Source organism: Centroberyx gerrardi, chromosome 20 (genome assembly GCF_048128805.1).
Source record: "Centroberyx gerrardi isolate f3 chromosome 20, fCenGer3.hap1.cur.20231027, whole genome shotgun sequence".
NCBI classification, from domain to species: domain Eukaryota; kingdom Metazoa; phylum Chordata; class Actinopteri; order Beryciformes; family Berycidae; genus Centroberyx; species Centroberyx gerrardi.
Genome location: NC_136016.1, coordinates 11,437,489 through 11,461,646, shown reverse-complemented (window position 1 = coordinate 11,461,646; position 24,158 = coordinate 11,437,489). Strand labels below are relative to the sequence as shown.

The 24,158-nt window shown below is 42.0% G+C and overlaps 2 protein-coding genes across 3 annotated transcripts; both read left to right on the top strand.

Moving 5' to 3' along the window:
- The first annotated feature begins 1,162 nt into the window (after positions 1–1,162).
- On the top strand, positions 1,163–11,076 carry tubgcp2 (tubulin gamma complex component 2). Its single transcript, XM_071926827.2, has 18 exons — positions 1,163–1,231; positions 1,753–1,913; positions 2,232–2,360; positions 2,842–3,018; positions 3,477–3,636; positions 3,912–4,119; positions 4,424–4,623; positions 5,062–5,251; positions 5,512–5,657; positions 5,760–5,940; positions 6,477–6,657; positions 7,464–7,636; positions 8,449–8,577; positions 8,675–8,795; positions 9,130–9,273; positions 9,578–9,694; positions 10,027–10,190; positions 10,641–11,076. Exons 2-18 carry the CDS (start codon positions 1,764–1,766, stop codon positions 10,714–10,716), a joined length of 2,646 nt encoding a protein of 881 aa, XP_071782928.1. The 5' UTR covers positions 1,163–1,231; positions 1,753–1,763; the 3' UTR covers positions 10,717–11,076.
- Positions 11,077–12,749: 1,673 nt separating this feature from the next.
- adam8b (ADAM metallopeptidase domain 8b) lies at positions 12,750–23,897 on the top strand. 2 transcript variants are annotated; one of them, XM_078290821.1, is made up of 24 exons: positions 12,750–12,823; positions 13,357–13,460; positions 13,660–13,733; positions 13,880–13,955; positions 14,111–14,187; positions 14,588–14,786; positions 15,141–15,209; positions 15,308–15,370; positions 15,479–15,648; positions 15,739–15,820; positions 15,972–16,114; positions 16,324–16,510; positions 16,980–17,069; positions 18,842–19,040; positions 19,307–19,409; positions 19,697–19,865; positions 19,968–20,048; positions 20,198–20,282; positions 20,922–21,042; positions 21,149–21,308; positions 21,482–21,529; positions 21,658–21,708; positions 22,006–22,145; positions 22,278–23,897. In XM_078290821.1, exons 1-23 carry the CDS (start codon positions 12,787–12,789, stop codon positions 22,132–22,134), a joined length of 2,517 nt encoding a protein of 838 aa, XP_078146947.1. In that variant the 5' UTR covers positions 12,750–12,786; the 3' UTR covers positions 22,135–22,145; positions 22,278–23,897. The 2 variants fall into 2 exon arrangements, with proteins under 2 accessions (XP_078146947.1, XP_071782838.2); XM_071926737.2 differs by having other exon boundaries at positions 22,275–23,897.
- Positions 23,898–24,158: the final 261 nt, after the last annotated feature.

The following is a 24,158-nucleotide window of genomic DNA, read 5'->3' as shown; positions in this document are numbered from 1 at the left end:
TTGTAATCCACAAATTTGGGATTTATTATGGCAACAATAATAACTCATGATCTCCTTCAGAAGGCTTTTGTGTCAGTATGAAGAACTGTTGATATGAAGAACTTAACCAGCTCCAGCGAATGCCCACTTCTATCTGACCATTTTCTCCTGCTCTCTGCAGCCCAGACATTTCCTCTGATAATACATGAACAAACTGCTTAACAGACAGGTTTCACTCTACACCCTGGACCACCCTCGGCCTTTGTGGCTCCATGCAAAATTAAAAAACAAAAGGCACCAAATTGGCACCTTGATACTCAGAGATAATACAGGCACTTCTACAAGCCACTTGAAAATTAGAAATATCTCCAGGATTAGGCATCTCATCTCCTTTACTGTCTTAGTAAAACTATTGAAATGCTTTTGTCTCCTCTAGAATTAGCTACAGCGATGCATTACTCTCCAACTGCTCTAACTCCACACTTAGAAACTCAGCAGGTGCAGTACTTATGGGAACCAGAAAACATGAACATTATCCTTGCTCCTTCTTCACTGGCTCCCTGTAAATGCATGTATTGATTATTAAAGTAATAATCTGTTACATTTTCACATAAATGCATTATGTTTCCTCCTCTCTATTGCCGATTGATATAACATAATAGTGATTAAACATTTACCCAGGTCATGAAGCTTTTACATTTGCTGCATATATAGCAACAGCGGCTTGTTTGGAATGAAAAGAAGAAGAACTGGATATATAACATGAGCAGTGATAGCCACCATGGCTGAACACACAAAGAAAAGAACGCCACCTACATAAACTCAAACTCCAAGAACAGAAAATCCAAGAAAAAAAGACGTCACAGTACTGAACACACTGTTTGATTGATTGAGTGTGGGGAAATAGAATCCATGCAACGTTATTGCCTCAGTGTATGAACTACAATGACTACTTATTGTGACTCTTATTGTGTATTCATTAAAAACCTTATTGGGAATCATTATTGCAGAATCACAAGGAAACCCCTAGACTTTATCCATGATACTGGCCTGTACCCACTACACAGGTTCAGGCCTGATTAAAGCCTGGATAAGAAATAAAGGTGTAATGTTACATTTAACCTGTGGAGGGCAGCATTACACCATCACTGCGTCCAGTCTGCCGTACAATACAGTCGAAGAAGAAAAACAGTAGTGGGCGCGTTGGTGTTGTGGGACTACAATACTGTGCTGTAGGCTACTGGACCGGCAGGTAAAGTGCTAAAACGGGGCTTAGCCTTGTGATAGGGCTGAGAAATATCTCACTGATTTCCGCTACTATAGCCGTTTAGTTGGTGTTGGATTTCTGGTGGAATAGGCTAGCTAGCTACCGAGTTAGCATGTTCTTTCTCCAGGCTCGTTCATGTTGCCTGATGTTAACGGCAGCTTGCTATCCAGTTAGCTAGCTAGCTAACGTCAGTAAGTTCAGATAAGCTCAGCATCATCCCCAACAGGGAGTGGATGTTGCAGGGCTGGTGAAGATATTACACCGCTTAGAGTCAGGCACAGCAGGGATTTGGCAACTTCACGAACAGATCTCTCTGTGCAGTGATGGCAAACATTGCCAAACAAGAATTGAATCAAACAAGTCTAAATTACTGTATGAACTCAGGTCTATGTAATGTTAGGCAGTATTAACCAAGTAGTACTGAAACAGTGTAGATGTAGATATCTCCAGTGATGGAAGTATAGGCATTCTCCCCCCGTCTGACTCGAACCTTGTTGTCATTTCAGCTGCCTGAGCCATGAGTGAGTTTAGGATACACCATGATGTGAACGAGCTGCTCAGCCTGCTTCATGTGCGAGGAGGTGATGGAGCAGAGGGCTACATAGACTTACTGCAGAAGCACAGGACGCCCTATGTCACCACAACAGTCTCGGCTCACAGCGCCAAGGTGGGCAAGAAAGAGTCTGGATCAGTAGTTCTCAATCATGTGCCATTAAGGCCCAAGATGATGCAGGTTTTTATTCCAACCAACACTACACCAGCGGATGTCACTGATTTGCACACCTTCAGTCATAAAGGGGGAACTAATTAGCGAAAACACCTGGCCTAGAGCAAGGTTGGAATGAAAACCTGCATACTTTTGGTCTTAAACTGTGGCCCAGAAACCGGGCCTGTTCCTTCTGTGTCCAGGGCTGGGTCCCAGTGCAAGATTCTCCTGTTGCTGGCTGTTGTGTGTTGACTGATTGTTGTGAGTTGTCATTTACAGGTAAAAATAGCAGAATTCTCTAAAACGCCTGAGGACTTCTTGAGGAAGTACGACGAGCTCAAGTCTAAAAATGTTCGCAACGTCGACCCTCTGGTCTATCTGCTGTCCAAACTCACTGAGGATAAAGAGGTAAGAAGTCATTTCCAAGCTGATAATTGTCTGTTCTTGTTTCTTATAAGCTGGGTGATTAAATAAGTTGGTTTCTGTTTAATTGATATGGAAATATCTTATTTTTAAAGGATAATTCCTGTTTTTTCATGTGATAGACCTATGGCTCTTTAGTGTGAGAGTAGCCTAAGAGCCAAGTGAAACTGAAATACATGGTTTAGCTCTATGGAATTTACCACACAAACATCAGAGAAATTTAGCTATTATAATGTAAATAAAAGTGATGTTTGTATAGCAGTTACCAGAGAACCAAGGCATGGATTTCAATTCCACGTTGTCTATAGATTACTCTCAGGCCAAAGTGAGACTGTTGCATGGAAAAAACAGGAGTTGTCAATTAAACTGCCTTGTATAAACTCACCAGTGAACCGTTTGACTGCGAGGTATCCTTTCTCATCACATCATCACACAAATCCCTTTGTTTGCTGTGGTATTTCCCCAGACACTCCAGTGTCTGCAGCAGAATGCCAAGGAGAGGTCGGAGTCGTCGGCGAACACAACTGCAACCACAACCACCAGTTACAGTCTTCCTCAGACCAGCACCAAGATGTCCATGCAGGAACTGGATGAGCTGCGGAAGAAGCTCGGCAATGTGACGGCCAGCTCCAACGTCCCGCAGGTCGGCATTTCACACTGAGAGGCAGTAGATCTAGAAAGTTATGGTGGAACATGAAATTGTGGGAAGGGTTGAAAGAAATGCATAGATGAGAGACAAAGACATGCAAGTTTCATATTGGAAGCTGCTGAACAGAAAGGGAAAATGTAGAAATAAGTTAATTGTGTTTCCCAGGCCTGGAAAAGTTATGTAAAGTAATGCATGCCCAGTTGGTCAAATTCAGGTAGATCTAGGTGGCCCTGGAAGGAATCATTACCATTAAAACAAATTTCCTGATTACTAATGTCCCAAATGTTACATACAAAACAGGTTATATAATTAGTTATTTGTCATGCAAAAGTCATGGAAATTGATTAATAAACCCTGTAGTGGGGTCGCTGAGTGCACACACTCAGTGAAGTAGACTCTGCTTGTGATCTCTATTGAAATTCATGTGCCTCGTGTTGTGAATTTGCCTGCAGTCTGCCGAAGTCACACGGAAGATGCTGAGGGACCGACACAACAAGAAGAACCCCACCCAGCCCAACCCGGTGTTTCCTAACTGGGTGTACGACCGTCCTGCTCTCATAGGAGACTTCATCACTGGCTCCACCCCTGTGGGAGAGCCAGTTGTGGCCATTGGTAGGTCACTTTTCAAATTCACTTCAATTGCATTAGAATCTATCTTAGTATCTAATCTACTACTAGATACCATCAATATATTCCTCTCATCCATTGCACAAAAAGTCTTTACAGTTTTTAAGAAAGTGTGTTTCCCTCTTCAAGTTCTTGAATTATCTTTAGACTTGTTACTGTATACTCCAACATGCAAAAGTGTCTGTTCTGCGTTTGTGTCGTGTTGTTGATGTTGATGTTGTGTTTTTTACAGTGTTAACCTGTTTCATATCTCTGGTCAGGTACTTTGCCCCTGGCGGCTCAGGAACAAGCTCTGGTGGAGGATCTGCTGTTTGTGCTGACTGGAGTCGATGGGAGAGACATCACCGCCCAGCCTGTGCTGGGGAGGCAGAACCGCTCCTTCATTGTGGATCCGACTCTGGACATGTCCGTCAAGGAGCTGGTTAATCGGATATTGCCGGTCGCATCATACTACTCCACTATAACACGGTGAGTGGACAGGCAGTCAAGAATCAAGGTGGATTGAACAGACCCTGACGCAATCCATCATTACCATCACGCCTGGGCATAGTAGTTGAATATTATTTAACGTATCTGTATAACAAATGGACACACACACAGTGCTTGATGTATTTAATCTTTTGTGGCTGTTAAAGTGTCAGGCGAGTTAAATGAAGAATACCTGAAGTAGTTCAAGTATTTGGAAGTCCTATCAAACATATTTTCATACATATCTGAGTGCCGTAGAGGAATAATGATTATATGCTTTTATGTTATTGTATTTGGCCCTCAGATTCATTGAGGAGAAGTCGTCCTTTGAGTACGGCCAGGTGAACCACGCCCTGACAGCGGCCATGAGGACCCTGATGAAGGAGTATCTGATCCTGGTCACTCAGCTGGAGCACCTGCACCGGCAGGGCATGCTCTCCCTGCAGAAGCTCTGGTTCTACATCCAGCCCACTATGAGGACCATGGAGATACTGGCCTCCATTGGTAAGACTCTGAACTCAACTCACTTTTTTTTTTGTCTTTGGTATTTCTAACCAGGTTGCTTGTGATGGTGACGCTGGTGATGTATGAATGTTCGCTCTAGGATTTGTGGTTTTAAATTCAATCGGTGCCAAAGAAAGTGTTGCTAGTGAAAATGGCATTCTATGATAGCGATTTATTCCAAAAAATATTGATACCTACCTGAGTATTTAAAAAATACAGATGATGGCATCATCTAAACTGTAAAAAATGTTTTATGAGCAAACGTCTTTAGATAGCTAATAACATCATATCAAACAATAATATCCCATTATGAGTTTTACTTTCATGTCAGCAATCATTTCAAGAGTAGGGGTCAATATTTTCACACAGTGGGTCTCTGTAGAATGAATCATCTTGTCCTGTTTTTTAGCTTTTGATACCCATTGTATTTCCCCACAGCCTCCTCAGTGGACAAAGGAGACTGTATGGGTGGGTCAACGCTGAGCCTTCTCCATGATCGCACCTTCAACTACACCGGTGACAACCAGGCTCAGGAGCTGTGCCTCTACCTCACCAAAGCAGCCAGCGTCCCTTACTTTGAAATCCTAGAGAAATGGATCTACAGGGGCATCATCAGGGATCCATACAGGTGCAGTTGCTCTCTTGTCTCAGGAAAACATAAGTGATGGTCAAAGTGACTGTCTGTCAATACTTGGCATCCTCTGGTTTGTGCCATACATTTGAATATTTGAATAAGCATATATCTGTATATGTATTTTTAAAGCACAAATAAAAATCAATTAAAATACTCTATCATAAGACTTGAAAATGCACCTGTCTACTACTTTATTCACATTCTGTTTGCGTCTAATTGAATATCCTGAGTGTCAATGTTTTGTGTCTGCACAGTGAGTTCATGGTTGAAGAACATGAGCTGCAGAAAGAGAAGATCCAGGAAGACTACAACGACAAGTACTGGGATCAGCGATATACCATTGTACAGCACCGGATTCCCTCCTATCTACAGAAAATGGCAGACAAAATATTAAGCACAGGTAAACAAAAAATCAACAGCATGTGTAAAAGATTACAAAGGCCTTTATCCCATTCTTACAGATGGGAAATCTTTGTGTTTTTCTTCTTCTGTGGTTCCATAGGAAAATACCTCAACGTGGTGCGAGAGTGTGGCCGTGACGTGACCTGTCCCGACGCTAAGGAGGTGCTGTACACGCTGAAGGAGAGAGCCTATGTAGAGCAGATAGAGAAAGCCTACAACTACGCCAGCAAGGTCCTCCTCAACTTTCTGATGGAAGAGAAGGAGCTGGTTTCACGGCTCAGGTAAAGACAAAAGATTGTTTTTTTTTTGTTGTTTAAAAAGTGATTTTTTTATGGCGTTGGCACGTACTTTAAATTTAAATTACTATGAAGGAGTGACAGTGACAGGAAAGATAAGAGACAGGGTTTGTGTGTGGGGGGGACAAATGTTGTGTACTGAATTCGAAGCCATGATGGCATGGGTTTATCCAACAGACCACAAGGATGCCATCCCAAAAAGTGATGGATGTTATAGTTGGATATGAGGCTGCTTGCTTTAGTGGGCTCTTGGAAGCTGCTCACACACTGTAACTACACAGGCTTGAATTGACTGAGTGTGTGTGTGTGTGTGTGTGTGTGTGTGTGTGTGTGTGTGTGCGTGTGCGTGTGTGTGTGTGTGTTTTGGATTGTGGGAGAGATCATGAGAAATGCCTTCAGGCTGTGTGTATGTTTGTAGTTTGGCTTATCCTGTCATCCTGTTCTCTCCTTCCTCTTCTGTCTGTCCGCACTTTAATTCTTAAATATATTAAGAATGTTTGGGCCTGCGTTCTTTCTCCTAGATCGATCAAACACTACTTTTTGATGGACAAAGGTGATTTCTTCGTGCACTTCATGGACCTGACAGAAGAGGAGCTGAAGAAGCCGGTGGATGACATTGTGCCTCCCAGACTGGAAGCTCTTCTGGAGCTGGCTCTGAGGATGAGCACGGCCAACACAGACCCCTTTAAAGACGACCTCAAGGTAGGCGGGAGTCAGCCTGGAGTTCTGTGTAGCTCGATAAAACTCAAAGTACTAAATCTGCCAGGGTTAGGTGCATCAGACCACCCACACAAAAACTCAAATCCGCTTGCGGTGCTGCAAGTTGCCAACAAAGCGTTGACCAAATGGTGTATGTAGCTTTCCATCATGGCTGTGTTTGGTTCAACAGCTCCATCTGCTGGTCACAGTGGAGAAGAGTAATTAATTCTCCTGTCAGGGATTCTCATTAATTGCAGTTCACCAATTCATGCACATCTAGGTTGAATAATTATTGGAAATTGATTCAGTCATTTTTCTGTGGTTGATTGATCCTCTCTGTCACAATGAAATCAATAAAACAAAAGTGCAAAAGCAATCCATTAAGAAGTGCAGACAGGTGAATGCAAACAGTACAAGCAACCTGATGAAGTCTGTTAGTAAAAAATGTTCCAGTGTATATACTGACATATAGATACATGAAATATAAAATGAGTATGAAAGTTTTCTGTGTGCAGTAGAATACTTTTTGTCTTTGTGTAAATACTATATGTCCTTCAGCTGATGATGAACTATGCTCTGGATTCAAGCACAATAAATAATTTGCTGTATTCCATCCAAAATTGCAATCCTACATCACTCAATCACTATATGTTCAATTTCTGCCTCAGAGTGATGAAACTGTAAATTTCCGCTGAAACTAAATGATCTCACCATAGTTCTCCTTTCGTCCCAGACTGATCTCACGCTTGATGTGTCATGCTGTCTCATACTCTATAATGTTCATCAAGCTTCCTCTCCACTTTCCGCAGATTGACTTAATGCCCCATGATGTCATCACCCAGCTGCTACGGGTGCTGGCCATCGAGACCAAGCAGGAGAAGGCCATCATCAACGCAGACCCCACAGAGGTGGCCCTGAGCGGCCTGGAGGCCTTCTCCTTCGACTACATTGTCAAATGGCCGCTGTCGCTCATCATCAACAGGTTCTGTGCTGCTGCCAATAGTTTTACTTCACTTAAAGGTCCCGGATTATTATTTTGTTTTCAAATCTACTATGGCTCAGGATAAGAATAATGTTCTTTGTGATGTTTGCAAATAAATATAGTATAGTTAAAAGGGTATTTATTGAATTTAATTTGAAGACTAAGTCCTCATGGTCAGAACAGTCACAATACTGGATGCTGATTGGCCGACAACACCAGCTCCTCTAATTCAAATGAGGCTTTCCAGTTTAAATGCTGCAAACTTGCCAGATTGGAAGGATTTTAGCAATTGTTTAGTGAGGGGAGCCAATCAAGGCCAAGTCCAGTTTGATGTGTTGACTGGAGTTAGTCTAAAAAAAATTATTTATATCCCTATAATAGCTCCCCTTTAAATAGTTAGAAATACAACTTCAGTGTGCTAAACATGTATTCTTTCCTCTAACTAGTCATAAAATCAGTCAGTGAAACTTTGTAATAGAAACTGCAAGAGTATGCATTACTGCTATGTGGTGTTTGTGATGATAATGATCTTTTGATGATAATAATCTTTTGTATTACTCATACTGTTATTCATAGAGCAGTATAGTCAAGTCAAATTTATACATTCTTCCTCTTCACTCTTCATTCTTTGTAACAAACAGGTTTGCTACAAATTGCTTTACAGAGAACAAAGGACACAGATACACAAAATTATATTCACTTTTTAACTGATACAAGTTTATTTTATGCAAAGAGCTGTGGATGTGATTCAGTTGATTGTATTTTGACTTAGCAAAAATCTGTGATATTAATTGTATATATTCATTTTCCAGGAAAGCACTGACGAGATACCAGATGCTGTTCAGACATATGTTTTACTGCAAACATGTCGAGAGGCTGCTGTGCAACGTGTGGATCAGTAACAAAGATGCCAGGCAGTACTCCTTACACTCTGCTAAATGGTGAGTCGTCTTTGACCTAATTTAGACTTTTAGGTGTGATGATTAAGCATCCTCTTTCCATGCTTCCTCACACCCTTTTCTACCTTCCTGTACATAGGTTTGCAGCAGCGTTCGCGCTCCGGCAGCGCATGCTGAACTTTGTGCAGAACATCCAGTACTACATGATGTTTGAGGTGATGGAGCCCACATGGCACGTCATGGAGAACAACCTGAAATCAGTGAGTGAATGAGACCAAGTGTCTCCTCTCCTGCCCTCATCACTCACTGAGATCATTGGTATTCATACAGTCAATGGCCTTTTGTCTCATGAGAGCGCAGCCAGCTGACGGTCACTACAGTATCAGCCTTGGGTTTTCACTGTCCCTTCGGCCTTAGATGATGTATTGTCGCTGTATTTGTGTGGCCCGGTTCTTATCCAACGCATTTTGAGAGGGAGGCGTGGTTAGAGGACATGACACTGACTGGCCATTGAAAGAGAGACACACAGGATCTAGAAAAGAATGTGGTTCTGTTTAGTGTTTCATGCTGGCAGTCTTCCTCTCCTCTCCCCAGGCGTCGAACATTGATGACGTGCTTTGCCACCACACCAGCTTCCTAGACAACTGTCTGAAGGACTGCATGCTGACCAACCCCGAGCTCCTCAAGATCTTCTCCAAGCTCATGTCCGTCTGTGTCATGTTCACCAACTGCATGCAGGTTCGTGGACAGGACCTGAATGAAGGAAATGAAATTCTTTATTAGTGCAGAATCCAACATGTTATTTCTGCACCTGGCTTTTGACGCCAGCATCTTTCAAAATATTCCTATCCTGTTTCATATTCTTTTTAGTTTGCACACTTGATTTTTCAAACTACGTTGCCGTATTCTCTGCTGTTTTCTGCTTGTCTGAAAAAAGTAACAGAATACTGAAGGAATTTGAGCCGCCCACTCTCATCAAGAAAATCAAATTAGCAAATTCCAAACTAGCTTCTAGTAAGCTCTTCTGTCTTGGCTGTCGCAGCGCTTCACCCAGAGCATGAGGCTGGACCGCCTCTCTCTGGAGCACGGCACCATGGAGGGGCCTCCCACACAGAGCGAACGCACTGAGGAGGCAGAGAAGAAGAAGCTAACCACAAAGGTACTCCCACAGGACAGGCCCGGGACCTTGGCCCGCCCCCGTCCAAGAAACTGATACTTCAATATGTATGACTGTGTATTGTATGAAATGTAGAGATTCTGCCTTTGACCCTAAATGGACTGATATTACATAGCTGCTTCTACGCTTGTCACATATGAACATGTCATAAAAATGTCATTAACATTGCACTCAAAACAAACAGAAGATATTTGAACTATTGAACAACTATTTGAACGTACGTCTCAAATGTATCACATAGGAATGCTGTAGCTTTTGGTTTTCATGTTTTTCATTATCTGTGTGTGTCCCTCCTCCCTGTGTTGTTCCTGTAGTTTCTGGCTGAGCATGTGGACGCCCTGCAGTCGGACGCAGGCTTTGAGGCCACCATCAGTAAGTTTGACAGCAACTTCAGCACACTGCTGCTGGACCTGCTGGACAAGCTCAGCATCTACAGCACCAACGACTGTGAGCACAGCATGATCAACATCATCTACAGGTACGTTTGTTCAAATGCACTAAAAGGTGACGATACAGTAGGCAATGGTGATAAGTAATATTGGTTAAATACAGTAAAGCTATACTTTCGGTCGTAACCGATGGCAAAATTGCCCACCTACATAGCTTCAAAATGTCCATGTTTTATGACGTTGAACTGCGCAAACATGTAATTATTTTTTTTGTCAGTACGAATAAATATAGCACTGTACACAAACCAGACCTGACTAAAATATGCTTGAAAATGGTTTCAAAAATTTGAGCTGCTTTATGTGTGTGTAATACAAGGTGCCAAATTTTAAATCCTCTTTTTTCCCCTCCAAATATTTACACTATATTCAACATAGTTGGCCCAAATCTGATAGAAAATATTCTTAAGATCTTTCTAAACATTTGTAAGTGTTGGTTTGATATGAATATGAATGCCAACACACTTATTGTAATTTCACAGGCTGGATTTCAATGGTTTCTACACTGAGCGCCTGGAGAAGATGGCCATAGAGAGGAGTCAGAAAGCAGCAGCGTAGCATGTTGTTAGACTTGTGTTTATAAATGGTCACTCAGCAATAACAACTTACTTTCCTCATGTCTGCCCATCAGTCCAATACCAACCGCCCAGATGATAACCATAGAGACATTGCTGTCCACGTAAAAGGCTGTTGGTTCAAGGAGCTGATATTTCAGTGTATGTATAGTATGTAATGTATGACATGTAAGAGTTACCGTCTAACATTTGCAGCTTCGTTAAAATGCCCCAAATGTAAATTTTAAGAACTGTGGAGCAATTATATGTATTCTGTTTGGAAAATGTACAACATGACACTCCTTGTGGGTAACTTATTGTACCTTATGACAATGATTTATGTTTGTATTGCTGTTTAATAAAGTACTTTACTAAATGAATTTAGACCCCCTCCTTCTGTCTGAACCAAAGATGGTGACTTAACTATTAAGACGGTTCAGTTCCTATTCCAGCTTGTGGAGAAACCCTTGTCCATTAGAGCGAACAGTATGGGGGTAAATCATCTGTCTTCTTATCTTAATCCTCTTCGTCCCTGGTGGGACATAAGGCTTCGACGATCTGCCTCCATCTAGTCCTGTCTTGTGCTGCATGCTGTGACTCACCCCATGTTAGGTCCATCTCCTTTAACTCAGCTGTCACAGTTTGCCGCCAAGTTGTTTTGGGCCGGCCTTGCTTCCTTTTCCCTGATGGAGTCCATCTTAGTGCAACCTTAGGGATTCGATCTTGGTCCATTCTGAAGACATGCCCTAGCCATCGAATTTGGCGGCGTTTGATCTCCAGCACCACACTGTTGCACTTAGTCATCTTGTATAGCTATACATTTGAGATCTTCTCAGGCCAGAAGATGCGGCAGATTTTCCCGAGGCATCCATTGTGGAAGGCATCAATCTTTTTCATGTCACGTGTTGTCACTCACCAGCGCTCTGAACCATACAACAGCACTGATTTTACATTGCTGTTGTACAGTCGGACCTTTGTTCTTAGGCTGTACTGCTTTGACTTCCAGATAGACTGGAGTCTAGCAAAAGCACCGTGAGCCTTCCCAAGCCTTGCTCTGATGTCCTTTAGTGCTGCATTGTCTTTACTGACAAGACTTCCAAGGTAGGTACTCCTCGACATATAAGTCGAGAGTGTCCCCATTCACTGTGATTGGTGCATCTGGAGTGGCATTAATGCATATCACTTGGGTTTTGGAGGCATTGATGTTCAGGCCTGTCTGTTTGGCGAACTTGTTCAGTCTGTCAGTTTTCTCCTGCAGATGGATATGCTTTGAGGAGAGAACAGCAAGGTCATCAGCAAAGTCGAGATCTTCAAATTGGGAAAACAAAGTCCACTGGATGCCCCTGGGTCTGTCGGTTTCATCTGTCTAGGGGTAAAATATTGATGAATAGTCAGCCAGCAGACTAAGTAGAGAGTGCATACAGCAGCAAAATTATGTAACTCTTCATGATTATTCATTACTGATAGCAGAAATCACTATAGACTACTAAGTATGTGTGAAACAGGAGCACCTGCTAAACAATTTTTTTTTTTTTTTTTACTGACGTCTAGATTTCAAACAAGCTTCTCAGAAAAAAAACATGACCGACTGTGACCACAGACTCTCGTTGACTCTCGGATTTAAGCAAAGACTACAAGTACACAGGAGTGAAACCTCTTGCTTGGATACCAAATACTGTCTGTTGCTGTCTGACTGCGTCAAGCTAGCTAGAGACAGCCAGAGTAATACCGGAAATATGACGAACCCGCCTTCAAAATAAAAGCATGAAATTTGTCACTGGGGGGTGGGGAAAGAAAAGAAAGTGTCGCTTCAAAGCCTCGTATTTGATGACACCCAAAAGCACCGCGATACGGATTTCATTTTGAAAGTTTTCACAGGAAGTCCTATTTTTTTTATACGAGCTTTCTTGACTCTGTAGCTTTCCGGTAATGTGTGAGGTAGTGATAAGGGTTGTACGTCAGTTTACCGGACAGCTGCAGACAGCAGGCGGGGCTTCAACGGAAGATCTGGCATTGATAATTCACAGTGGAGCTGGATTACTCCAGTGCCAATGCCCAAGGAGAGCACATCACCATGGGATCTAGTTTATTCGCTTTGTGGCTCACGTGGGGTAGGTTGACATTTATTTATTTATATGGACATACTTTTATTATGCGAAAAGAGTTTTCCGCTAGTCAAAAAGAGGGAAATTGTCTTGGCTTATTAGGGTCCTTATAATAAATCAGTGTGCTTAAGATACTCGAATTCTTTGGCTGTTTGACAAAAATACTTGAAAAAAGTCACTGATGTTCTAATCACATTTGAATGTGCAAGGAGAGCGCAACATCATGGGATAATGTAGGCTATATTCTTACTATGGCTCACATCGTGGGGATTGACACTTATTCCGCGTTGACATAGCTTTTCATTATTGTCATGTGAAATGACAAAAACAGGAAGAAACTGAACTGCACTATTCAACAAAATCCCAATAATAAACTGATTCCCTAAATCTGAGAGCGTGAGCCTATTTGACTTCTTGAAGTCTGTTAAACAGATACAGTCTGCTAATCACATTGCATGTCCATTAGCCAGTGGTGACTGTCGTAAAGGCATTTAATCTACTTTAAATATGAATAAATCCCTCTGCTTGTTGTGTGGCAGTGTCGCTGGTGCAGAGCTCCGGGATGCTCTCAGATGTGGAGCGCTACGATGTAGTGAGACCGCAGAGACTCCCGAGGAGAGACAAGAGGAGCCTGGAAAACCGGGTAGACATAACTTCATCACACTTATTCTAGACATCTGGTCGATTGTTTTGTTTTTATTTGATTAGATTTTTTTTCTCTGGTCTAAACCCGGTGGAGCCATTTAGATAATGGCAATTATTTATTATACAAATTGGACTAATTGTGACAATCAATAATCAATTATAGTTGACATATGACTAATGAACAATCATTTCTACAGCGCTATCCTGATACGATACGGTATGAGTTGGCCATTGAAGGAAGAAACCACACAATTCATCTTGAAAAAAACAGGTAACATTAATTAGGAAATCATTTCTTTAAACAACATTTCAAATCCACTATATGGCACCATTGTATTTCAATTGATGAAACAAACATGTATAATAATAATAATAATAAAACAGGTTATAACTTTTTCTAAAATCTGTATTTTATAGGAATCTTATTGGGGGAGGTTACATTGAAACACATTATTCAGAAGACGGAAGACGGGTAACAAGATCGCCAAATGAAGTGAGATTTCATATTAAAACTCCAAATCGTACTGCTGCCCATTAATTACTATTGTCATACTTTTAAATCTAGGCTTTAAAAAAAAAAAAAAAAAAATACATTATTATTAGGCTATATTATTATTATAACTATTCTAATAAATGCTTTCCCTCTAGGAGCACTGCTATTACCACGGTCATGTTGAAGGCATGAAGGACTCGTCAGTCAGTGTGGGGATTTGTTCAGGCATTAGGTAAGTCTGCAGGGATTTTTTAGGAGTTTGAAACTTCCTTTTTTGTAATTTTCCACTTTCATTATATCTAGCTTTGAGTTTCTTGCGTTTCTTTTCTTGTGAAATGTGTTAACTTCATGCTATTTGACTTTTTTTTTTTTTTGACTATTCAGACTTTTTCAAGACATTTTTGAAGCCCAGGAATGCAGCTTTTGATACTTGTACTTCATTATTTTAATCACTAGAAGTTGTTTTTTTTTAACATTTAAACCAATAAATCTATGGCCTAAACATAGACCCCTACCCAATCTGCTACCAGCCTATGATTGAATTCCTTTTTCCATTCACACTTTTTATTTTTTTTTCATAAAAATAGCCATACATGAAGCCTTTGTCCTCCCTGCTTGTTTCCTGTGTGTAGTGGCTTTGTGAGAGCCAGGCAGCAGGTTTACCTGATCGAGCCCCTGGGAGACAGTGAGGACGGTGAGCATGCGGTCTACAGACAGGAGCGGCTGCGGGTCAGCGGCAGGTCGGCCTGCGGCTCCTCCTCCAACACCTCCACCCTGTACGACCAGGACCGAGGCCCCCGCCTCTCTGGCCTCTTCAAGTCCAGACCCTGGGTGGGTGCCATGGCTTTGGTTTGGTTTACTCAACTCATTCAGCTGGGGAAATTACTGAAACAACTTCAAGCTATTAAAAATGCATCGATAGGAATCTGAGGGGTAAGGGTGGGGGAATACATAAACACTAACATCTACAAAAAGCCTGAAATAAATAATAATCGCATAATGAAGACAATGAAAGAAATAGTGACGTAGTAGATGTTTCACAAAAATGACCAAAGTAAAGTTACAGTCACAGTTTTCCTTTGTGCTCCTCTGTGTTTTTTGGATGGTTTTGATTCACCTTTAAAGTACATATTGCTTTAAATAAGAACACTGGTATTAAAACTGTATTTCTCTGTGTCCTTTCAGAAGAGTAAACCTATCGCAGCCGGCCCACAGCAGTTTGTTGAGTTGTTCGTGGTGGTGGACAATGCAGAGGTAAATATCTCAACTTAGTTGTTGCACAACTTCCACCTCTCTTGTTAAGGGTTAATCTGATCATACATTTGTCTTTTCTTTTACTCTTCCCTCCTCAGTACAAACGTTATGGAAGCCAGACCAAATCCCGGATTCTTGGAGTTGTAAATCATGTTGACAAGGTGGCTTTTCAATTCAAGCTTAATGTTTTGTAAGTTATTTGCCTGGCTGTGTGCCACCTGTGCTCTTAGCTAACAGCTCATTCCTAAAATCTCCTTCTCTGACTAAAGTTGTATCGACCTCTGAATATTCGCATCATGCTGGTGGGCTTGGAGATTTGGACGTACAGAGACTACATTGATGTTGACCTTAATTCAGAAACCACTCTGGACAATTTCCTCCTGTGGCGCCAGGCAGATCTTCAGAAGAGGGCAAAGCATGACAATGCCCAGTTCGTGACGTGAGTGTCGATCTTTGAATCTGCAGTAGTCTCTATGAACAGGGTCAGGCCTCACATTTTGACCTAACATTACACTTCTGTCTCCAACAGCGGCATAGATTTTGATGGTGATACAGTTGGACTGGCAAACACGTTTGCTATGTGTACTGGAAATTCAGGTGGAATCAATCAGGTATGATTAATAACCTCTACTTTATACAGCTTCATTTTCCTGTTTTTTTTATATGATATCCCTATTACAACTGGAGTTCATGGCAGTGTATTGGAATTCCATGATGCTTTCTTCTAACTTTGAAATAATAGTTTTTCATTCCTCCTCCCAGGATCACCACAACAACCCTATCGGCCTTGCCTCCACCATTGCCCATGAGATGGGGCATAATTTCGGCTTGTCCCATGATTCCCCAAACTGCATGTGTGGTTCATCTTTCAGCAGTGGGAACTGTGTAATGGCAGATAAGCTCAGGTAAGGCAGTTAGTGCAAATTAGACCAGATGTTTATAGATTTGACAAGGTGTATTTCAATATTTGTCTTGTACACTTGGAATTAACACATCCACACAGAGATTCATTCATTACACACACAGTATTTCAGCTACATCATGAATAAGTGACAGGCTGTTTGTTGAATCGTTTGCGAAGCTGACATCTCTTTGCTGCTGGGTAACATTGCAGGACCGGAAGTCAAGCGTTCCCAGAGTTTTTCAGCGGCTGCAGTGAGGAGCAGCTTGCTGAATTCCTGGAGAGAGCTCGGCCCAGCTGTCTCCTGAAGCCCAGCTCTGTCAGGACCATCGACGTAGGCCCCCGCTGTGGCAACGCCTTGCTGGACCCTGGAGAAGAGTGTGACTGTGGCACCGTGGAGGTAAACCTCACAGAGGAGGCTAATGGAGCTGGTTGTAGCTGATTAGTCCCTCTTGAGACCTTGGAAGTTTAAATAAATCCTCTGGTCAGGGAAGATAGCATTTTGTCTGGCTGTTGGAGGTTCCATTTTTGCTGACTGGTTTCGTTTCATGTGTGCACAGTTGCAGAAAGTGGGAGGAAAGGTAGTAGTGATGCAGGACACCCCAAGCTGGAGTTTGGCTGCAAAGAGTTTTAATTAAAATAGATTTCTTATGGTGATATGAGCTCAGTCTCACATCTTATCAGGGACAGGATTCTTGGCGGTGCCATCGCTTGTGTGGGAGTCCTGGGTTTGAATCTGATTTGAGTCTGTTACACGGCTGATTTTTCTTCACTGCTACTTCACCACTCCTCTGTTCAAGGAGTAATTGGATACACAGCTGAAAAATCACGAAACCTGCCTGATAAATGTGGGTTTTTGTCTTTTGTAGGAATGCAAGAACCATTGTTGTGATGCCTCGACCTGCCGCCTGACAGCAGGAGCCCAGTGTGCTCATGGGGAATGCTGTGACAAATGCCAGGTACCGTAGCTCCCGTCTCTCTCTGCTCCCCAGCACTCATTATCCTTTGCTTTAGCTATTAAACAGGCATTCTCAGACCTTTTCAGTAAGTAAAAATTAGCTCTCACCACAGCACAAAATGCCTTGAAAACAGCACAGTGAACGTCTGTACACACTGTAACTTTGTGGGCATTCCCCATCCATTTTCAGAAAATCCACAATTTGATACCACTCAAGCTCTGTGGTAGAAATCGTCAGTCACTATCATTCACCATTGTGAATAACATCCTGTGGGCCTTGAGGCAGGAAAGCTGTCACACCTGGAGCCATTTACATTTCACACCTTAGAGATATCTGCATTTAACATCTGGGAGACACAGTTTTTACAGGGCTGATATCACTGAATGGTAAAGACATCTCCGGTGATGTAAAATGACTCACTATTGGTCATCTTCTGTTTGCTGTCTTTTCTTAAAATTGGCTTGATTGGTTGCACTTATACTATAAGTCTTCTAGCTTAACCAAAGCATGTATTAACAATGTTTTAATCAACTTGTTGACTAAGGAGGGTCTTATTAGAAAATAGGGTTTGGTTAGGGTTTCAAATGCAGCTGATCATCACACATGTAATGTCAAAACCTCTGGAAATGTATATTGGTCTGTCTGTCTTGACCTATAAAATACTTCCATGGTCTCTTGACATTCATCCATCAATCCATCTACCCATCCAGCTGTCCATCCACTACTCAAAACAATGAAAGTCAAGCATCTCTAATACCCACCCATTATCCACCATTAGCAGCCATGACTACACAATATGGGTGGAAACGGACTGAGGTTTCTGTGAAGTTAGTAGTGGTAAATTACTGCGCATTCAAAGTCTGCGGTCATTATCGGCAAATGACAGGGCTGCAAAACCGAGAGCCGTTTATTACCGTTAACACCCAGTCAACATGAACTTCTGCGGAAGTCTGCTGAGCTGTTTTCTTCCAGATACCTCTCTTTTCATGCAGCACCTTGTGGCCCCTGCTGGAGAATTTAATCTTTCCCTGGGACCCATCTTAATGAAAACCTACTCATAGTCTTGCTATGAGTGTTCCCACCAGAGGTCCTACCCCATAGTTAGAAAAAAAAAAACCCTCTGGACTGTGTTAAACAAGCCAGTTGAAGTGTACTGTCAGTGGATGGAGTATGCAGGCTGCAGCAGAGCGCAGCACATACAGACCAGGCATCCCAGCCAGTCATACAGACACACCCTGTTGTCGGGTGGGAACTGCTGGCATGAAAATAGCAACAGGAGAAGGTTAGACTTATTTTAGAGGGCAGATGAGGTTTAAGCAACAAGGGCGAAACAGCAGCAGTGCAATAATAACAGGAAACAGAGGGTGATATCCTGGCATTTCCATGTAACTCACCACATCCTTCCTCAAATGACAGTTTCAAGGACTGAAAGAGGTGGTGCCAGTCATTATCCCATATAAATATACAAGATAACTAGAAGGGCACTCGGAGAGCGCAGACCTCCGCCAAGGTTCGTGCTATTATTGCTTGTTCGTGAGTCGGATCCAGATCCGCTCCAAAATTTAACGGGTTCTTCCTTGGCCCATGCTACACCATTCCACGAAGTTTCATGAAAATCGGGCCAGTAGTTTTTCCGTAATCCTGCTAACAGACAACCAGACAGACAAACAAACAAACGGCACCAAAAACATATAATATATAAATAATAATATAAACTGTTTGACCAACATCTACTTTCTCACTAAATCACCTGCATGCCGCTGAACCCGCAGATCAAACAGGCTGGGAGTGTGTGCAGGTTGTCTGCCAGTGACTGCGACCTGCCTGAATATTGCACCGGAGTGTCAGAGAGTTGCCCAGAAGACAGTTTTGAGATGAACGGGAAACCCTGCTACGACCAGGGACAGGGCTTCTGCTACAACGGTCAATGTCCCACACATCAGCAGCACTGCTGGAGGCTGTTTGGACCAGGTACCTCATCTGTTGGTTTGTCTGTTGTCTAACTCTATTCGTTTGAGGAGAGCTTCGGTGTCACGTGGTGAAAATGGCTCTTCCAAGAAAGATTACCTAATACACATGTTTACTCTTACTGCACATTTCTGTAGGGAACACAGAGAAAAACAATGAACAACACTCTGACAAACAGAAGTGTGTATTGAAATGTCAGTCATATGTCAAAAGATGATGACAACTCCAACATCCTGTGACGCTTTCTTGTGAATTTCTTCTGGTTTTAGGGGCCAAAGTCGGATCAGATGGTTGTTTTGACCTGAACAGAGGGGGCCAGGACGGAGCGCACTGTGGGAGGAACAAATATGGCTACACCCGCTGTACTCTGCAGTATGTTTCATCAAAATTTCAAAACCCACAAAGTGTCCCTGCAGTAAAACTGGCACACAGTATGACACGATGCCATTTAAGGGCAGTAGAGAAAACACTGTGTGCATCATATACAGCTGAAGAGAAGTTAACATTTACAGTTATGAAGAGAATGATGAAATTAACAAATGTAATGGATATAAATATGCATGTTTTATGTTAGAAGCCATTATATTTGTCAAGTTTGTGCAATGTGGCTAATATGGCCAGATTCTAAACTGTTCTTTAATTTAATTTCCCTTTGGTAGGAATCTTAAGTGTGGATCTATATTTTGCGATGGAGTGGGTGACTCCATCACAGGAAAGAAGGCAGTCTTCAACGTGCCCAGCAAGGGGAAATGCCTCGTGGCTGTGGATGACGATCGGACCAGAAACCTTGACATGGTCCCTACAGGAGCCAAGTGTGGACCGAACAAGGTACTATACTTTCAGCAGGGAGGAAATGGAGTTCATGAGCGTTACGTAGAATTTTTAATTTTTGCTCCAAATCTTCCAAACTGACATTCTTTTTGTGCGCAGGTTTGCTTAGACAACAAATGCGTGGATACATCAGTTTATGGAAAGAAGGAGGATTGTGCAAAGAAATGCAACAACAACGGGGTGAGTGAATTATTTCAGTGTTAAAATTAGTTAAAGGGAAACTACGCTGATTTTCAACCAGCATTGTGACTTTAAATTTCAATGTGACTCTTCTTGACCCAATTGCACTGACTCATTGCTACACTCATTTTACTGTATTTAATCTTTAGGTGTGTAATCACAAGAAGGAGTGCCACTGTAATCCTGGCTGGGCTCCACCTTACTGTGATGTCCAGTATGCAGACTTGCCTCAAGGTACAGTACAGTACAGTACTCATTGTCTCTCTTGACAGGCGGAATCACAAGGAGGGAAATCTCATGAAATCACACATTCTCTGTCGATAAGTGTGGACGTAAACTACAACATTTGGATCAGATTTAGCTGCTAATGAGGCCCGTGCAAATTCCCATATCGGTTTTATTTGAAGGTGAACTCCCAGTGAGCAGTACGGAAAAAAGGAGGGCACACTGAATCATGATCTAACCCTTCTTTGGTAAAGCTTACTGGAAAGCTTAACCAAAGAAACGTGTGATTCACTGAGTGTGTGATGTTTCACCTTTTCCAGTATTGACTTTAACTCTACCTGAAATATCTTGAAAATGTAACTACTTTGGCTGGAATGGTAAATTTGGTGGCTAAATGGTTCCTCTTGCAGTATGCATCCCATCTGAGCTAATTCCTTACTGGACTATTTATCTTCTGGTAGTAGACTAGATGCCTTTAGTTTCTTCAACCCATAATAACTTACAAAGCTACATACAATATATAAAATAATTTACAACAGTGCATATAAATTGATTGTAGCAATAGAGTTATTTTTTTTTACAAAGAGCACTGTTGTAATTGTGCAATTGTGTAATTGTCAGTTACTTATCTGTATCTTATGTCTGCAGGCCAGAGTGGGGTAATAGCTGGAGTCTGTGCAGCAGTGGCCATCCTCCTGGTGATCACTCTAGTGGTTGCAGGACTGATGTGCTGTAAAAAGAACAACAGGGAAAACTACACCTCTAAAAGGTATTTTGATGTGGATTCACACTGTTGTGTTTGATAGCGGGCTTTGTACCAGCCATATATCAGTATGGGCTTCCACTTCCCAATTAAGTGAATTTTGTGTTCACAGGAAAGTCCATTCTGCCCCAGACAAGCTGAACCCGATGTTCCAGGAGCTAAGTGTTAAGGAAAGACCTCAGATCAGCCAGCCGACATTCATGGATTCAACAGCAACGCAAGACTGCACCCCTCTGTTTGTTACTGTCGTCCCAAGCAGACCTGCTCCACAGGTAAGCATGCAACAACAATAAAAAACAATTGTAGCTATGGAAATCCATGTTAGAGACCAATTAGTTAACCATGTGTTGGTGGGTTACAGCTGAATTGCCTGAAGTATCTGAAAAATAGCATCTACACTGTCAGTGCAAAGTAAAAATTGTACACAATGCGTTTTTTTTTTCAGCCACCAACAAAATTGTCTTCAGTGTCTGCAACTTCTAACTCTGAGCCGGTAAGCTGTTTTTTTTTTTTTTATCTTGTTACATTATTTACTGCAGGCTGCAAACTGATGATGTGTATGTGATTGAAATGAAAAAGCAAACACAAACATCTTGACTTTTTTTTTTTTCCTCACCACAGCCAAAACCGCTACCTCCATCGAAACCTTTGCCGCCTCTGAATAACAAGCAGGTGAGTCATGCTGGAGCCTAGAAGCAATGAAGGAAGTCATGATGGGTCTCCTTAGTCTCTTTGCAAATGATTAGTACATTTCAAGGATACAGTATAGGACAGAACTAGCGGCTCTATAACATTTTTATTGTTAAAGTTTGTTCAGATCCCCAGTTGCTGCCACTAGTCAGACATAAAAACCCAATAAAATCAAAAGCAACACAGTATCTCCCAAACCCCCCCAAGAACGATAGGCACAGAAGTAGCGGCTACACATTGATTGATCACATTGAAAACTGATCTTGTTTTGCTTTTCAGCATAAGGCAGCCAAACCAAATCCTCCTCCTGTACCTCCAGTGAAGCCCAGTCCTCCTCCAGTCACCCGAATCAAGCCCTGTTCTCCTCCTGTGCCCCCAGTGAAGCCAAAGGTTCAGAGACTCACATGAAATTCTCCAAGGTACAATGGTTTTACCTTGTAGGAATGACAAAGTCGCATTTTTAGTCGTACTGACATTTACCGTGTAGTTGTGTGTATAGAAAAGCCCATTTCAGAGACTGATCTGAATAGTTTTTTCTCGTGTTCCAGCAGGCTTCAGGAAGAGGCATGATAAGGGGATCAGAACGATGATTCACAGGAGCCAAGGACTTTGGAAAGTTCACCCCTTGTATTAAAAGCCTTGCGTGACCAAGGCTTAAGTAAACGTCGGAGAATGTCTTTGATGAAAGACCCACACTGGTGTGTCTTGGTTGTGCACCTCGCAGCTACTGTGGAAAAGTGGTTCGGGGGGAAAAAACTTGACGTTAACTGCTGCTGCAGTTGTCATGTGCTGTGTTTTCAATTATCCTTCCTGACAACTCCCTTTGAAATGAGCATAACAGTCTTTGTTAAGTTGTCTCATTGCACTTTTATGAGGGTGAGCGAAACGGTGCTCACGTGAAACTGTTTCCTTTGAATATTTATTTAATGTTTGTGCTAATTGTGTTCAAAGCCAGTCTGTGCCTTTTATGAAAATCTTTTTTTTATTTTTTTTGCATTACTTTACTCAGTACTTGAAAACTAATGAATGGTACATACAGTACGGGAGGCTTTGTTGAAATGTTTCTGCACTGTTCACATGACCTGTGTATGTTGTTGTGGTCCATTGTTTGTTATTGGTTCAGGCGGGGGGTGTGACCTTGGGAAGTGTCACAGCCTAGGGGTGCAAGCGCTTGTTTATACTGCACTGATATTTTTCTAGCACAACAGTCATAGGGTTCATGCGTCGGAAGATAATGACATGTATGTATAGGATATGTTGGAATGCAGAGGATTCTTTAGAGTGTCCATTGAAAAAATCAGCCACGCAACAATGATTGGATTGCCGTCCAGTGGCATATTAGTGGTATATTTGATTGCTGATTAGTGGTATATTAGTTGGTGTCACTGTCAGATTTATGGTTTATAATGTGTTAGATATGATTGCTTGAATGTATAATCTATGTGAAGGTGATTTGAATCCAAACTTGATGAATACTCATGAGTGCACCTGTTGTTGCAGCGAACAAAAAAGGCCGTCCTCAAGTGCACTTTATTGCAAAAGTATGATGAAATGCACATGTTGCATCAGCCGATTACACACTTTATTTGTGTGAACCAAAACATGACAACAAAGAATTTCTTATCTGTTATGTTCTTCTCAGATAGCTCCATTTAGGGTTTTTGTGTAATAAATTATGACTTTACCCATGAAAATGATTCAGAATTTTTCTCTATAAGGTCTGACTCATTGTGTATGCAGTAGCCTCCACTTCCATGACTGGTTGCATTTGAGGAAGTCTGGTTCATGTTCATGTTCATGACTCTTCCTCGACTCAAAGAACATGTTAGAGGCATTTACTGAGCAGCATTCTATTGTCCTGCCCAGCAAAGAACGTCTAGATCAGTAAACAATCCATATTTATTGCTCTCTAGTGAGTGACTCAAGGAAATGGGCTGAGAAGCCAACAATGAGTCAGACTGCTGTTGTCAACCAGGCTCAGACTCCCAGAGTGAGCTCCCATCATCTGGGTTTGCAGCACAGGCTTCATTAACACTGGCTCATAAACGCTCATGTGCTTTTTCATTAATGTAACACAGACCCGATGTTTTCATGGCTGTCGAAACAGGTAACGACCAAGTAGATTCCAAATGAGTTATCTATGTCAAGTCAATAAAAAGATTGGATCTGCGCCACATTGTAGGCTTTACACTTGCAGGCCAAATCTGATTTTCTGATCAGAATCTGATAGCTTGGTGTACCTGTCCACACACAGGTCTATATGTGTCACAGATCACAGAACTGTCTGCATCCATACAGGCCTATTGAAACAGCATGCATGTACACTGAATATGAGCTGTCCAGGTCATGATATTGATCATTACTGTCCAAAAATTGTAAGAGTGATGTAAGTTTAGTCTTAGAAACTAAGGGATGAAGCCTGGACCTAAATC

What these genes read in the sequence shown, in the direction of transcription:
- adam8b (XM_078290821.1), top strand. Translation starts at nt 12,787, where the DNA reads ATGGGATCTAGTTTATTCGCTTTGTGGCTCACGTGGG. An exon ending in CGCTTTGTGGCTCACGTGGG is followed by an intron (nt 12,824 to 13,356) that starts GTAGGTTGACAT and finishes GTTGTGTGGCAG; the next exon opens with TGTCGCTGGTGCAGAGCTCC. An exon ending in CAAGCAGACCTGCTCCACAG is followed by an intron (nt 21,309 to 21,481) that starts GTAAGCATGCAA and finishes TTTTTTTTTCAG; the next exon opens with CCACCAACAAAATTGTCTTC.
- tubgcp2 (XM_071926827.2), top strand. Translation starts at nt 1,764, where the DNA reads ATGAGTGAGTTTAGGATACACCATGATGTGAACGAGCTGCTCAGCCTG. An exon ending in TACTACTCCACTATAACACG is followed by an intron (nt 4,120 to 4,423) that starts GTGAGTGGACAG and finishes TTTGGCCCTCAG; the next exon opens with ATTCATTGAGGAGAAGTCGT. An exon ending in TGTTCACCAACTGCATGCAG is followed by an intron (nt 9,274 to 9,577) that starts GTTCGTGGACAG and finishes TGGCTGTCGCAG; the next exon opens with CGCTTCACCCAGAGCATGAG.